This window comes from Amaranthus tricolor, chromosome 17 (assembly GCF_026212465.1).
Source record: "Amaranthus tricolor cultivar Red isolate AtriRed21 chromosome 17, ASM2621246v1, whole genome shotgun sequence".
NCBI lineage: Eukaryota > Viridiplantae > Streptophyta > Magnoliopsida > Caryophyllales > Amaranthaceae > Amaranthus > Amaranthus tricolor.
Window position 1 is genome coordinate 11,629,655 of NC_080063.1, and position 13,881 is coordinate 11,643,535.

The 13,881-nt window shown below is 34.5% G+C and overlaps 2 protein-coding genes across 2 annotated transcripts; both read left to right on the plus strand.

Moving 5' to 3' along the window:
• The first annotated feature begins 1,958 nt into the window (after positions 1 to 1,958).
• LOC130804846 (multiple C2 domain and transmembrane region protein 7) lies at positions 1,959 to 8,591 on the plus strand. The gene is made up of 2 exons (XM_057669464.1): positions 1,959 to 2,364; positions 5,292 to 8,591. Exon 2 carries the CDS (start codon positions 5,353 to 5,355, stop codon positions 8,398 to 8,400), a length of 3,048 nt encoding a protein of 1,015 aa, XP_057525447.1. The 5' UTR covers positions 1,959 to 2,364; positions 5,292 to 5,352; the 3' UTR covers positions 8,401 to 8,591.
• Positions 8,592 to 11,874: 3,283 nt separating this feature from the next.
• LOC130803749 (xyloglucan-specific galacturonosyltransferase 1-like) lies at positions 11,875 to 13,461 on the plus strand. The gene has a single exon (XM_057667949.1). The coding sequence runs from the start codon at positions 11,875 to 11,877 to the stop codon at positions 13,459 to 13,461; it is 1,587 nt and encodes a 528-aa protein (XP_057523932.1).
• The last annotated feature ends 420 nt before the right edge of the window (positions 13,462 to 13,881 follow it).

The following is a 13,881-nucleotide window of genomic DNA, read 5'->3' on the forward strand; positions in this document are numbered from 1 at the left end:
TATGTGGAATCTTGTTAGATTCGTCTCAATATATGCTTTTTAAATATCGACTTTTTAGAATTTTTAAAAAGTCACAAGTAAAAGTATTTGATTTTTTGGGATCTGTAAAAAAAATTAATGGGAAAAATATATGAAAATAAAGGGAGTATTACATTTTTTTATAAAAAGTGATATTTATTCTGTAATTCAATTCAATGGAAACTTGAGTTGATACTTCCATCACCTATAATCAATTGATGGTGATTATTGTATCAAATTAATTGAGATATTCAAAAAAAAAAAAAATGTTGCAAATTGATTTGGACAAATGGAGTATTTTAAATACTTAGGTGAATCAACTTTAGCTAAGATCTTATTGATTATAGTTTTTTTTATATTATCAAAACTGTTTGAAAAATATTATTAGTTATAACTATTTGCTGATTTGACATGCTGAAAGAATTAGTTGATATGTCAATTGTTAAGCCATAACTATTACGAAAATATTTGGTAAAAATTAATTACTAATTGTTAATTATTTATTTAAAACACTAGATCAAAAAGCCAAAAACTAATGAAAAACAGTTGGTGTTAACATAAAAATTAGGAGTATTTATCAAATAAAAAAAATGTGAGCACTAACAAAAAAAAATTAATTCAAAGTTAAGAAACATACCAAAGGAGTAATATATTTGTTGAATACAAAAGCACGGAGGGATCTAATATACAAATATTTTCAATATCAAATTTAGTTAAAGATTAAACTTAATACTTCTAATTAGGAATGGTCGTAGATTGAATCTGGATTAGGTCCAATCAGACTCGAATCTAGACTCATTAGTTTTAGATGGACTTGTTCCCCAACCTGAATCCATGGGAACTAAAAATTTTGGACTCGGGTTCAGACTTGTTGGGTCTAATTGGTCTAGGGTGATAAATGGGTACAAATGGATCCTAATTTAATTATTCATATTTTAATTTTTCTTATATTTTTAAGGTTTTATTAGTACTAAAATGAGTCTATAAGTTTTATTCAAGTCTAAATTGAGTTTAAATAAATATAAAAAAAAATTTAGAACGAATTTAAAATTGATTTTGATTTATATAATATTTCAAGTCTAGAGCGAGTCTGACGGATCAAGATTTTAATTGGTTTCGAATAGAGAATCTAGGTTAGGTTTGTATTTGGAGATCTTAGACCTAGTCTCAAATCAATATTTTGACATGTAATCAACTTTGAATTCGATCAATCTTAAAAATTAGACTCATATCCTAAAAATAGGGGCGAGAAAACCTATCAACTTTGAATCCGATATGTCCAATAAGGTGTTACATCATCCCTACTTATAATTAGAAATGCCAGAATTTGACTTTTTGAAACCAAAATCTCAATTGATCCATATCCATGTGACAAAAAAAAACAACAATGTCAACAAAATTAGCCACATCATCTTCCTAAACTCTAAGCCTAACTAGCACTAAACCCGAATTTCACAACCAACAATAACAATTAAAACATTTAAATACAAACTAGAAAATCCTGTTAAAAGTCTACAACAACAACATCATTATTAAGGGTAGAGAAAACATATTTGTTATTTATGCTAACGTCTTAAGGTTGATGACCTTTAAAAAAAGATCATTGTTAAAATGCTCAAATCAATACTTCTAAAGTGTTAAGTTTGATGCATTGCTTGTAATGATGCTTGTCAAGATACCAACTCAATCAAAAGCTTGGGTTGATGGTTGAGATCTCAAAATATGTTATATACTCTAACATGCCTTTCACATGAGAGCCTTTTGGGCTAAAAGTATGAAAACAACACATGACCTCTTTTATTCCTGGCGCTAAATATTCGTGATTGAGACTCGATCTTTTGTTACGTTGAATTTTATATTATAACAATGCTAGATAGGTGACATTATTTGTTATTTGTTTGATCGACTTGTGAGTTATGACTAACTCCTAGAAATTGATTATGCAAGTGTGGAACTGTCCATATCAGTGCGCAAGTAAACTCACTTTCTTCTTAACTCACGTGATTAGGCGTAAGAAATGGAATCAAACGTAATAAATGCACATTTTCATGGCTTCCCATAACTCCCCAGTCCCCATTCTCATTTCTCAGTCCTATTTTGAATTTCTCACACATTTATAAACAACTGCAGTACTGCACCACCCACCATTCAATTACAGGATACTAGTACTTCATAATCAATCAAACCTAATATTCAATCAAATACTACTACACTGGAATTTCTCGTCTATAAGTTTACCATTTGCTTTTGAGAATCTCTCGTTTTTCGGCTAGGAGGCAATAGTTGGACAACAATGGCGGTCGGCGGAGCAGATTAAATTCATTAGAAACTGTTTCAGAAATTCAGGTAGTGATACGCATTTCGAATTTATCATTTCCTTTGATTTTCTTCTTTTCTTTTGAAATCGTATTCGAATGGTGTTTATGATTTGAATTTATATCCTGTTCTTTTTTTAATTGCTTATTTACTTGTTTTTGATGCTCAAATTCGGGGATTTTAGTGGCTAGCAGGGTTTTTTAAAACCCTTTTTTTTTTTTTACTGTGTGCTGTTGCTGCAGGGTTTTGTGCTTACAGTTTATTTAGGATGCAATTCGAAAATTAGGGGATTCTGGCCTTTAATTTCTTTGCTTAATTTATATTCAATTTAATGGTTTTGTTTGATTTCCCCTTTTTAGCGAACATGGTTACAACAAAATAGCCCCAAAATCTGTATAGTAAATAGATTTTATTATATAATAATATATTTATTATTTTAAATAGCTAACTGGACGCTTAAATCAAGTATACTCCTATATTTTTGACAATATTTTTAATGAAAAAGGCACGGCAAATATTATCAGTATATTCAAATTTTTTGTACAGATTCACCCCCACAAAAGAGGGTAAAAGTAGGGGATGATGTAGAGATACCCCTAGAACTCAAGCTTTTCTTCGCATAAAAATACTAAAATAGTATCTAAGATAATGACATTTCTGCCCTTCTTATGGATGGGGTTTCAAAATCCAAATCTAAATAAATTCTCCCATTAATCTTGTCTTTAAAAATTTACCCGCAGCTCTAGTTTGTCTGTTTTCTTAAGGGATGGGTCCATGGGTAAATGGATTTCAATATGATTTTTATAAAAGAAGAGATAAAAATCTACTTCCATAATAAATTTTATTTTAATAAACAAATATTCATTTGAATGACTATTGGAACTGACATATTAGTTCACGTAATCGATCTTAACCTTATGAGATTTGAACTTTGGTATTGTTGTTCTATATGTAAAGTCTCAAACTCGCTCGAAATACTGGATGACAAATTTAATAAATAGAATTTTCTTTTTTTACTTGCAACATTTTGATTTTTAGACTATTTATATGATTTTTTCACTTGTGTATCTTTAACAAAAGAATATAGTTGATATACAGTTTCAATACAGAAGAGAAAAAAATAATAAGAAAAATTGGCTTGTGATTTATTGTGTTTTAAATACATGTCAATGGATATGTATGGGAGGAGGTGTGCATGGCAAAAGGAGTTAGATAAGAAAATTTGGCTTGTGGGATTTTTTTGTGCTGTCCACTCCGTAATTTTAATGAAGGGGCTTGACAAGTCAAAATTGTATACTCTGAAATTATTGTCTCCATCCGCTTGTCTAACATCCCAGATGGGGCGGGCTTTATGGAAGAAATTACTAATCAATTACTGTGATTTACAAATCATTATAAAAAGACAAAAAACATAATAATAAAATAACTAAAACAAGAAAAAGATAAAATAAAACACCAAAAATCTCCCTATAGAATTACGCCACGTAATAGTGATTTACTTCTCTCACAAAGAATCGTGATTTACCTAGCCTACCCCGGGTTGATGGGAGGCTCGTCCATAAACAACTTTATTCTAGATACATTGCTAAAATAACTTATTGAAGAGACAAAGGTAGCAATGTGACAGAGGAGTAATTAGATGAAGAGGTTACATGTGATCTTAGCTTGTTTTTAGGACAATGAGACCTTACAACACTAAAAATCTTCCCTTTTGTTTCTTTAGTAATATACTATTTAATTGAACCTACTTTGAGATCTGTTGGAAGTGAGACAATGCACATGCTTGAGAAAGTGTTGACTTGCCCACTTCCTAAATCTCTTCTTTTGGTATTTTGTTAAGTCACCATCATTCCAAGATTTGTGAACTTTCATATTCAATCTGTTTTTTAAAAAATTGATTAAAAAATAACCTTCATTATAATACAATTTATGTACTTTAGTTTTACCTTTTCCCTGGGGAGTATATGACAAAACTATGAGCCCATGACAATAGAAAAATCCCATAAAACTTTTGGCTTTACCTATGCATTTCTCAGAATAGAATTTGCAGATTCTGAAGTCTGTAGTTTTTTTCTTTTTGAATCATTTTCTCAAGCTGTTGTGAAGTATACTAAGTTTTCCCTTCCACACACATACAGTCAGGTTCATCTTACTCAACTTTCATTTGTGATTTTCTGGATCCATCAATATGATGCATATATTGAAATTTTTACTGATAGAGTGTATAACTGATAACATATCACGGAGCTACAAGCCTACAACAATCATTTTAAACCTTTTGGTTGAGTTGGTTCCTTGACATGATGGTTTTAGTTTCGGAAAATATTATATACTCTATCAGTTATGAAGTTCTTTTGTTTTCACCTCAACTGTTAAATTTTCATGATTGCTTATGTTTCTTTGAGCTTGGAGTTCCACAAGGTTGCATTTTTTCCTTTCCATCTACTTCTTATCAGCCTGCTAGATCTCCTTACAAGATCAGTTGGTGTTTTCAATCCTTCTGATCCCTTTGTTTTGACCTGAACTACCTCTTTCGAGATCGTGAGCACTTAACAGTTGCCTTATCTTTTGAAAACCCCTAGTATAAATCGATCCATCCTAGATACCTGAAGCAGCAAAGCTTATGAGTAAAAACGTACATGTTTCCTGTTATTCTGTTATTTATGTTGTGCCAAACATTATTGGGATCAAGTACATCTCTTTATCACCCTGATCCAGGGAAAACATGATAGGGCATTCTTTTTTAATTCATAAGATGGTGTTATTGATTTCTTTAATGCCTCAAGCCACATTATTTCTGATAAACCCTTGATCCACATGAGCATTAAGCAGATTGCAATACAAACAAGAAACAAACATTTGTATTCTGTAGTAATTTACAGTTAAGCATATATGAGATTCTCATATCTACTGCCTTCGCAAGTTCTCTAAATGTTCTGTTATTTTCTTGTTCACAGGTATCTCTAGCAAATTTGTATTCCGTAGTAAGCTAGCAGGGTTGCCAGTTCTCCATCGAAAATGACCATGAGCAATCTGAAATTGGGAGTACATGTGGTTAGTGCACATGATCTTATGCCGAAAGATGGCCAAGGATCATCAAGTGCATTTGTTGAGCTTCATTTTGATGGACAGAAATTCCGAACCACAACCAAGGAAAAGGATCTCAACCCAGTATGGGATGAGAGCTTCTATTTCAATATATCTGATCCGTCAATCCTTCCTCATCTCAATCTCGATGTCCATATTTACAATCACAACAGAGCTACAAACTCAAGATCATTTCTTGGAAAGGTTTCCCTCAGCGGGACTTCATTTGTTCCTCACTCTGATGCCGTTGTCTTGCATTATCCTCTGGAAAAGCGCGGAATCTTCTCTCGAATCAGAGGAGAGCTTGGCCTGAAAGTTTTCATCACTGATGATCCTACTATTAAGTCATCCACTCCACTTTCTTCGGCTGATGCAAATGTGAGCATGCATCATGCACAAGCAGCAGTGCCAAAATCTGAAGTGAGACATACCTTCCATCATCTACCTAACGCCAACCATTCTCATGCCCAACCAAACTCTCATTCCCATTCTCATTCTCATCCTCCACATCATCATCATCATCATCATGGTGCTCCTGAGGAAGCTAATCATGAATTGACTTATCAAGAAGTAGAAGAGATGAAGATGAAAGCTGCTGCACCACCTCCTAAGATTGTCAGAATGCATTCTGCTTCTGCTGCACAACCAGTTGATTTTGCTCTCAAGGAAACTAGTCCATACCTTGGAGGGGGACGAGTAGTCGGGGGACGCATTGTTCATGCAGACAAAACTGCAAGCACATATGATCTTGTGGAACGAATGCAGTTTCTTTACGTTAGAGTTGTCAGAGCCCGTGACCTTCCTAATATGGATCTTACTGGTAGTCTTGACCCTTTTGTAGAGGTGAGAATCGGAAACTATAAAGGGGTGACCAAACACCTAGATAAGAATGATCACCCAGAATGGAATGTGGTGTTTGCCTTTTCCAAGGATCGGTTGCAGGCCTCGGTGCTTGAAGTTAAAGTGAAGGATAAGGATTTGGTTAAAGATGACTTTGTTGGCATTGTACGGTTTGATTTACATGAAGTGCCAACCAGGGTTCCCCCAGATAGTCCATTGGCTCCTCAATGGTACCGTCTTGAGGATAAGAAGGGAGAAAAAGTAAAAGGTGAGCTAATGCTGGCTGTTTGGCTTGGCACTCAAGCTGATGAGGCTTATTCAGAAGCATGGCATTCTGATACAGCTGGTATCGATATTCATTCCTCTTCCGCTTCTGCACTATTGCGTTCGAAAGTGTATCATGCTCCAAGGCTATGGTATGTACGTGTCAATGTTATTGAGGCACAAGATTTGGTTCCTACTGAAAAAAATCGGTTTCCAGAAGTTTTTTGCAAGGCACAGATAGGTCATCAGATAATGAGAACTAAACCTGTTCAAGCCCGAACACTGAACTCCCTTTGGAATGAGGATCTATTATTTGTCGCTGCAGAGCCCTTTGATGACCATCTGGTTATCACTGTCGAGGATCGTGTGGCTCCTGGTAAAGATGAGATCATTGGAAGAGTCATTATTCCATTGACTCACATTGATAGGCGTGCAGATGAGCGGCTCATTCCTTCCCGCTGGTTTCACCTTGAGAAGCCAGTTGCTGTTGATATTGACCAACTGAAGAAAGAGAAATTTGCCAGCCGGCTTCATCTGCGAGTTTGTCTAGATGGAGGTTACCATGTTCTTGACGAGTCTACCCATTACAGCAGTGATCTCCGCCCCACAGCAAAACAGCTCTGGAAGCCCACAATTGGTGTCCTGGAACTGGGCATCTTAAGTGCTGAAGGACTCCACCCAATGAAAACAAGGGAAGGGAGAGGTACATCAGATACATATTGTGTTGCAAAGTATGGTCATAAGTGGGTACGGACGAGAACACTTGTTGACAGTCTCTCTCCGAAATATAATGAGCAGTATACATGGGAAGTTTTTGACCCAGCAACTGTTCTTACAGTGGGTGTTTTTGACAACTGTCAAATCGGAGGAAAGGAATCAAATGGTGGAAACAAGGATGTCAAGATAGGGAAGGTACGAATACGTATATCTACCCTTGAAACAGGTAGAATATATACACATTCTTATCCTTTACTCGTTCTTCAACCAAACGGCGTTAAGAAGATGGGGGAGTTGCATTTGGCTATAAGATTTTCTTGCACGTCATTTGCTAACATGATGTATCAATATTCACGCCCCCTTTTGCCAAAAATGCACTATGTGAGACCCTTTTCAGTAATGCAGCAGGACATGCTTCGTTTTCAAGCCATGAATATAGTTGCGATGAGGCTTGGTCGGGCAGAACCTCCTCTTCGAAAGGAAGTAGTGGAGTACATGTCTGATGTCGACTCTCATCTCTGGAGTATGCGGAGAAGCAAGGCGAATTTTTTCCGCCTCATGTCAGTATTCTCTGGACTGTTTGCCGCTGGGAAATGGTTTGGTGATATATGCATGTGGAGAAATCCTATCACCACAGTCCTTGTTCACATTCTTTTTCTTATGCTAGTTTGTTTTCCTGAGCTGATCTTGCCCACTGTCTTCCTCTACATGTTTCTGATTGGTGTTTGGAACTATAGATACCGCCCTAGGTATCCTCCACATATGAACATTAAAATCTCACAGGCTGATACTTCACTACCCGATGAGCTTGATGAGGAGTTCGATACATTTCCCACAAGCAAGAGCCCAGAGCTTGTGAGAATGAGGTATGACAGGCTGAGGAGTGTGGCAGGAAGGATTCAAACTGTGGTGGGCGACATTGCAACTCAAGGGGAGCGGTTCCAAGCTCTCTTGAGCTGGCGAGATCCACGTGCTACTGCCATTTTTGTGACATTTTGTCTTATAGCTGCTATTGTGCTATACGTTACTCCTTTCCAAGTGATTGCTGCTTTAGCCGGATTCTATGTCATGAGGCATCCAAGGTTTCGCCATCGCCTGCCTTCTGTGCCCATCAACTTCTTCCGCCGCCTGCCTGCTAGGACAGACAGTATGCTGTAAATTTAAGGTCAGATGATTTCAGGCATGCCTTTAGTCTTGTTTCTAACCTTTGTTTAAAGTCATTGTGTAGTTATTCGAGCAATTTACCTTTATAGTATGCATTGTGTAGAAGAAAACTGTACTAGTGTCAAGGGGAACAATTAAAGGCTATTAAGCTATATGAGAAATTAACTATGATGTATTTGTTTTTCCTTCTCTGTTGTCGATTTTGTGTATTCTGTCAAAATTGATTGGGAGCATAGTTTGGCTTGATGTGAAAGTGTTGCATTGATGACCCATTTGGTATGTATCTCTTAGGTTACGACCTTACGCCCTACGAGATAATGCTGATTTCCATATATACGTGATTTGATTTTTTTTGAATCGATTCAAAAGTAATGTATTTAATTTTCCTTCTTTGTTGTCATATTTTTTTGTCAGGTTATTTTCAGATCAAGTTGCTTTTAATTTGACTTGGTTTGGATCGACTCAACAGTGATTATATAAAATGAAAAAAAAAACTCTATTAAAGTATGTCATTATATAACATTATTTTTTATATTGATTGACCATACTATAAAAATAGTTTTAGATTATTCTTTCTATTTTCTGCCTCCTTTTAAATTTAACACATTTCATAAATCATTATGAGAGTTTATTACGACAAGTGTGTCAAATTCAAAACTTGTTAAATCAAAATCTATATGGCAAAGAATTGTGAATATTTGACTAAATTTTGATAGCAAATTTAGCATTAAATGGGGAAAGATTGAAATGTTGCGTAACATCAAAACACAACGAAAAATAGCCCAACTTTTCAATTGAGTAGATAAATCATAAGAAAATGGGATACCGTCACTTGCTATGATACTAGAGAAAATTACAACTAATGCAACGTGTTAAATCAGTAGCACCTATGTATTTTTCGTTACTTGCACATCAATCACGCCCATAAACACAGAAACCTTACATAAGTGTTAGGCATGTAGAAAATAAGACTGCTTAAAGAAATAAAATAACTTTGGATTGAGTTAATTTTTTTAAATTGTATCAAAGTATAGGTTTACGGAGATCTGTGTTGTATCTATTTTTTTATCACAATTTTTTCTCGCACGTGGGTGCATGATATTGAAATCAGGGGCAGAGCAACGAATTTTGAAGCCCTGTTTATTTTTCGTTAATTTTTAAATCGAGGCCTTTTAAAATTAAAAGAGAGATTTTCTTTTACTAAAATAAAAACTCAAACACAATTTTAATTTTAAGTACTATAACTAAATATGAAATCAAACAAATTCTAACGACATTGAACTTGATTTTATAAGAATAACTTAAATTGTTAATAATTAAACTTTCATCTCTAATGATAAGAAGAGGAAAAAAAAAGTTTGAAGGATTTAAAAATACCATTAAATGATGTAACTAAGAGATGATGCAGGGGACAATTGATATGTCAAGTAAAACCCTACCCACATACACTACTTTATTACAATATTATTTTAACGATTATTCTAAACTATGCGCCTACCCTTTAGATTTAGACAATAAATTTGTTAATTATTTTGAATTCAATAGAGGATATCTTCTAAAATAGGTAATTGTAACAATATTTTAGAAAATATTCTGAATGAAATTTCAAATAGTTACGGGTTTTATTGTAATATTGTATGGATTAGAGCTGTTCATGGACGGGCTACCCGTCAGGCTCGACGCATCCGGCTCGAAAAACGGGCAGACATGGATAATGTTTTTCAAAAAAATTTAAAGTTTGGACGGATAACACTCGCTTGCCAAGATAAATGGGCAGGTAGCAACACCAAAAAAATACCCGTGGGTATACCCGCCTGCTCGCTTAGTTTAATATATTATTTATTAAATAATTAATTCTATTAATTATTAAACTAGTACTACTACATGACTCATACCCAACTTTAGTAATTAGTACCCATACCCAACTTTAGTTTATTACTCTTTTACTAGCCGGCTAGCCCTAGGGTTTGCTTCTTTAAAGTTTCTAATTTTACCGTTTACATTCAGTATTTTTAACCCTCAAAGCACTCAAGCATTCGACTATCACAAGTAGCCGACTCCACCGTCTATATTCAATATTCATGTAATTTGAGTATTTTGAGACTTTATATTCATATTTAGAGTATTTTAGACAATGTATTGTATTCTAATTGTTATAAAAAACTTAACTTTATAATATGATTTATATTTTAAATTTTTATACAAAAAATACCCGCGTACCCACGGGTCCCACTCGCTTTAAAAAAGGGCGAGTAGCGACAAAAAAATATGCCCGCAAATACGGGTGGACTTTTGAATATTTGAGCCCGCATGTAGAATTTTTAGATATTACCCGATCCACTACCCGTCCAAGCCCGCCCATAAACAGCTCTAATATAGACCTATGTCCCTGGTGCATTGTTTAAAAAAAATCATAATTTTAATATAATGTTTTATATATGAGGTTTTTCTGTTTTAATTTAATGGCTCACCCTGCACACTCAAAAAACCACTTGATTGAAATAAGATTAGTTAATTAGAAAAGTCAAAAAAGATTTACACAAATCACCAATTTTAGAAAGATATTGCAATAGTTTTTTAGGCAATGAATCACATTAGACCCATTAAGATATTTAAATTAGCCAATCAAACAAGCAATCAATTTAGATACATTTTAGAAGATATCAAAAGATTTCAAAAATATCAAGTTAAAAAATCAAACAATTTACTTCCATTTTAGAAGATATGTGAATAAAATTATGAAAAAAAGCAAACAATTTAGATACATTTTAGAAGATATCAAAAGATTTTGATATTAGCTAGTTACAAAATCAAACAATTTACTTCCATTTTAGAAGATATGGGAATAACCTAATGAAAGAAAGCAAACAATTTATACCATTCTTGAACATATTAAAATAAACTAGTTAGGAAAGTAAGCAATTTATACTTTGTGTAAAAATGCGTTAACGGTTGCTATTGCAGTAACGCAACTATGATGCGGTTATCGTAACGTCTAAATATCAATTGAAACCTTAATATATTCCTTGATACGGCCTAAAACACAGTTTTTATACACCTTTACAACGCGGAAAAGATTGAATCTTTATTTTTAATAACCTTCACAAAGCGACCTTGTTTTTAGATTTATATTTTATACCCATCCTAAAAGATACTTCTATATATCTGTTTAGGAATTATACCATGTATAACAAATTAATTGAATTGAGTAAAATCATAGAAATAGACCAGATCCTAAGATACATGATCCTTCTTAAAATAAAAACGTGTAAAAACCAATTTCATGATCAAAATTATAAATAGTGGAAGCTAAGTGTATCAATAAAGCAACATTCTTTTCTAAATGCTGATTATACTGACTTTTACTAAGAATGCCCAAACTAGCCACTTTTGTACGTAAAGCACATTTCTAAAGTGTTATTAGTCTTTAAGTTAAGCAAAGTGTAAAGAGTTTAAACACATTCAAAAATGGCTAAGAGGAAATCATTAGAAAAAGAGGAGAACAATGAAGAATGGAGCTTTGGTCTCGACTCGTATTCGATCAAATTCCTTAGTAGAATCTCGATTTTTGTTGTTCTTCTTGTGATACTATTCGTTTGGTGTTCCTCGTCGATTATTATATCGAGCTCAACTTTAAATCTTTGTGTGTTGTCTTGGAAATTGTATAATTCGTCTTCTGTTTCTATTGGTTCTTCGAGAAGCACCTATGATAAGCCTATTTCTTTGATCAACAAGACTCACTTATCAGATAGTGAGTTTACAAGACCGATGCTTGGGAAAGGTGTCGACAAGGCCAAGGTAGAAGAGATGGTGAAATCGAGAAAAGGTATTGAGGAGAAAGTAGTCGTTCTCAAATCATATGTTGCAAACTCAAAAGCTAACGATTGTGAGGGTCGAGGGATATATGTGTATGATTTACCATCGAAGTTTAATAAAGATTTGGTCGATAAGTGTAACGAGATGATGCCTTGGTTGAACTTTTGTCGATACTTGAGTAACGATGCAATGGGTGAACCGATACAAGGGCTAGGGAACGGATGGTACAACACCCACCAATTTTCATCAGAACCGATTTTTCATAAGCGTGTGCTGGTGCATCCTTGCAGGGTGTATGATCAAGAACAAGCCAAGGTTTTTTATGTGCCATTTTATGGTGCATTGGATATGATAAAGTGTCATTTTAGTAAAGATGATAGTGAATTGAAAAATGCACATGTTCTTTCTAAGGAAATCGTCGAGTGGCTCGAGCAAAAGAAGACGTGGAGGAGAAACTCCGGGTTGGATCATGTGTTTGTGTTGGGGAAAATCACTTGGGATTTTCGGAGGAAGGCGAATGTGCCTTGGGGTAGTCCTTTGTTGGAGCTCGATGAGCTCCAAAACCCGATTAAGCTCTTGATCGAACGACAACCATGGTATATAAACGAGGTGGGAGTTCCCTACCCGACCTACTTTCACCCAAAATCGGATGAGGAAATCATAGCCTGGCAGGCGGAAATCAGGCAGGCAGACCGAAGAAATCTAGTTAGTTTCGCGGGGACACCACATAAGCAATGGGAAAACGTTAGATCGATTTTGATCAAGCAATGCACGTATGCCCCAAACGAGTGCAAGTTCGTAAATTGTGGTGGAGAATCATGTGTTGAATCTTCCCCTGTAGTGAAACTCTTTATGGAGTCAGAGTTTTGCCTTCAGCCACCCGGGGATAGTCCTACGAGAAAATCGATGTTTGATGCACTCGTTGTAGGGTGTATTCCGGTTGTTTTCGACCCTTTAACAGCACACTATCAATATCCATGGCATTTTCCTGAGGATCATAGGAAGTATTCTGTGTTTATAGAGCAAGAAGAGGTGAGAATATCTAAAGTGAATGTGATAAAGGAGCTTGTGAAAGTTCCTTTGAAAAAGAGGGAAGAAATGAGGAAGTATATCATAGATGAATTGATGCCTAGGTTGGTTTATGCACATCAAGCTGCTAAATTGGAGAAATTTGAAGATGCAATTACTATAGCTTTGAATAATGTACTTGAAATGGGTCTTAGAAGGGTACAAGTTTAGCTATGTGGTTCGTTTTTTTTTTTTTTTTTTTTTTTTTTTTTTTTTTTCAATTGATGACTATACTTAATAGAGAATTGGAATTGGAATATGTTGCGATACATATACAATAGTTATACTTAGTACACCAAATCAATCAATTTTTTATATATTTCTTTAGAGTTTGTTTTCTTGTAACTATTTTTCGTCGATATCTGGTAGTATCGGGCGAGTTTGAAAGAGAATAAGAAAATTACTATTTATTTACATTTTTACGAAATAATATTTCAAATCTCTGGTATGCCATTCTAACAAACTAACTCAATTAAAGTATGTAGGATGTTGAGTGTGATCTAATTTTTGGCCCACTAACATGACCTACTTTCAATGACATTAGGCTTATAGGATTATGTGATCTTTCAATTGGAGGTACAAGAGAAAAAT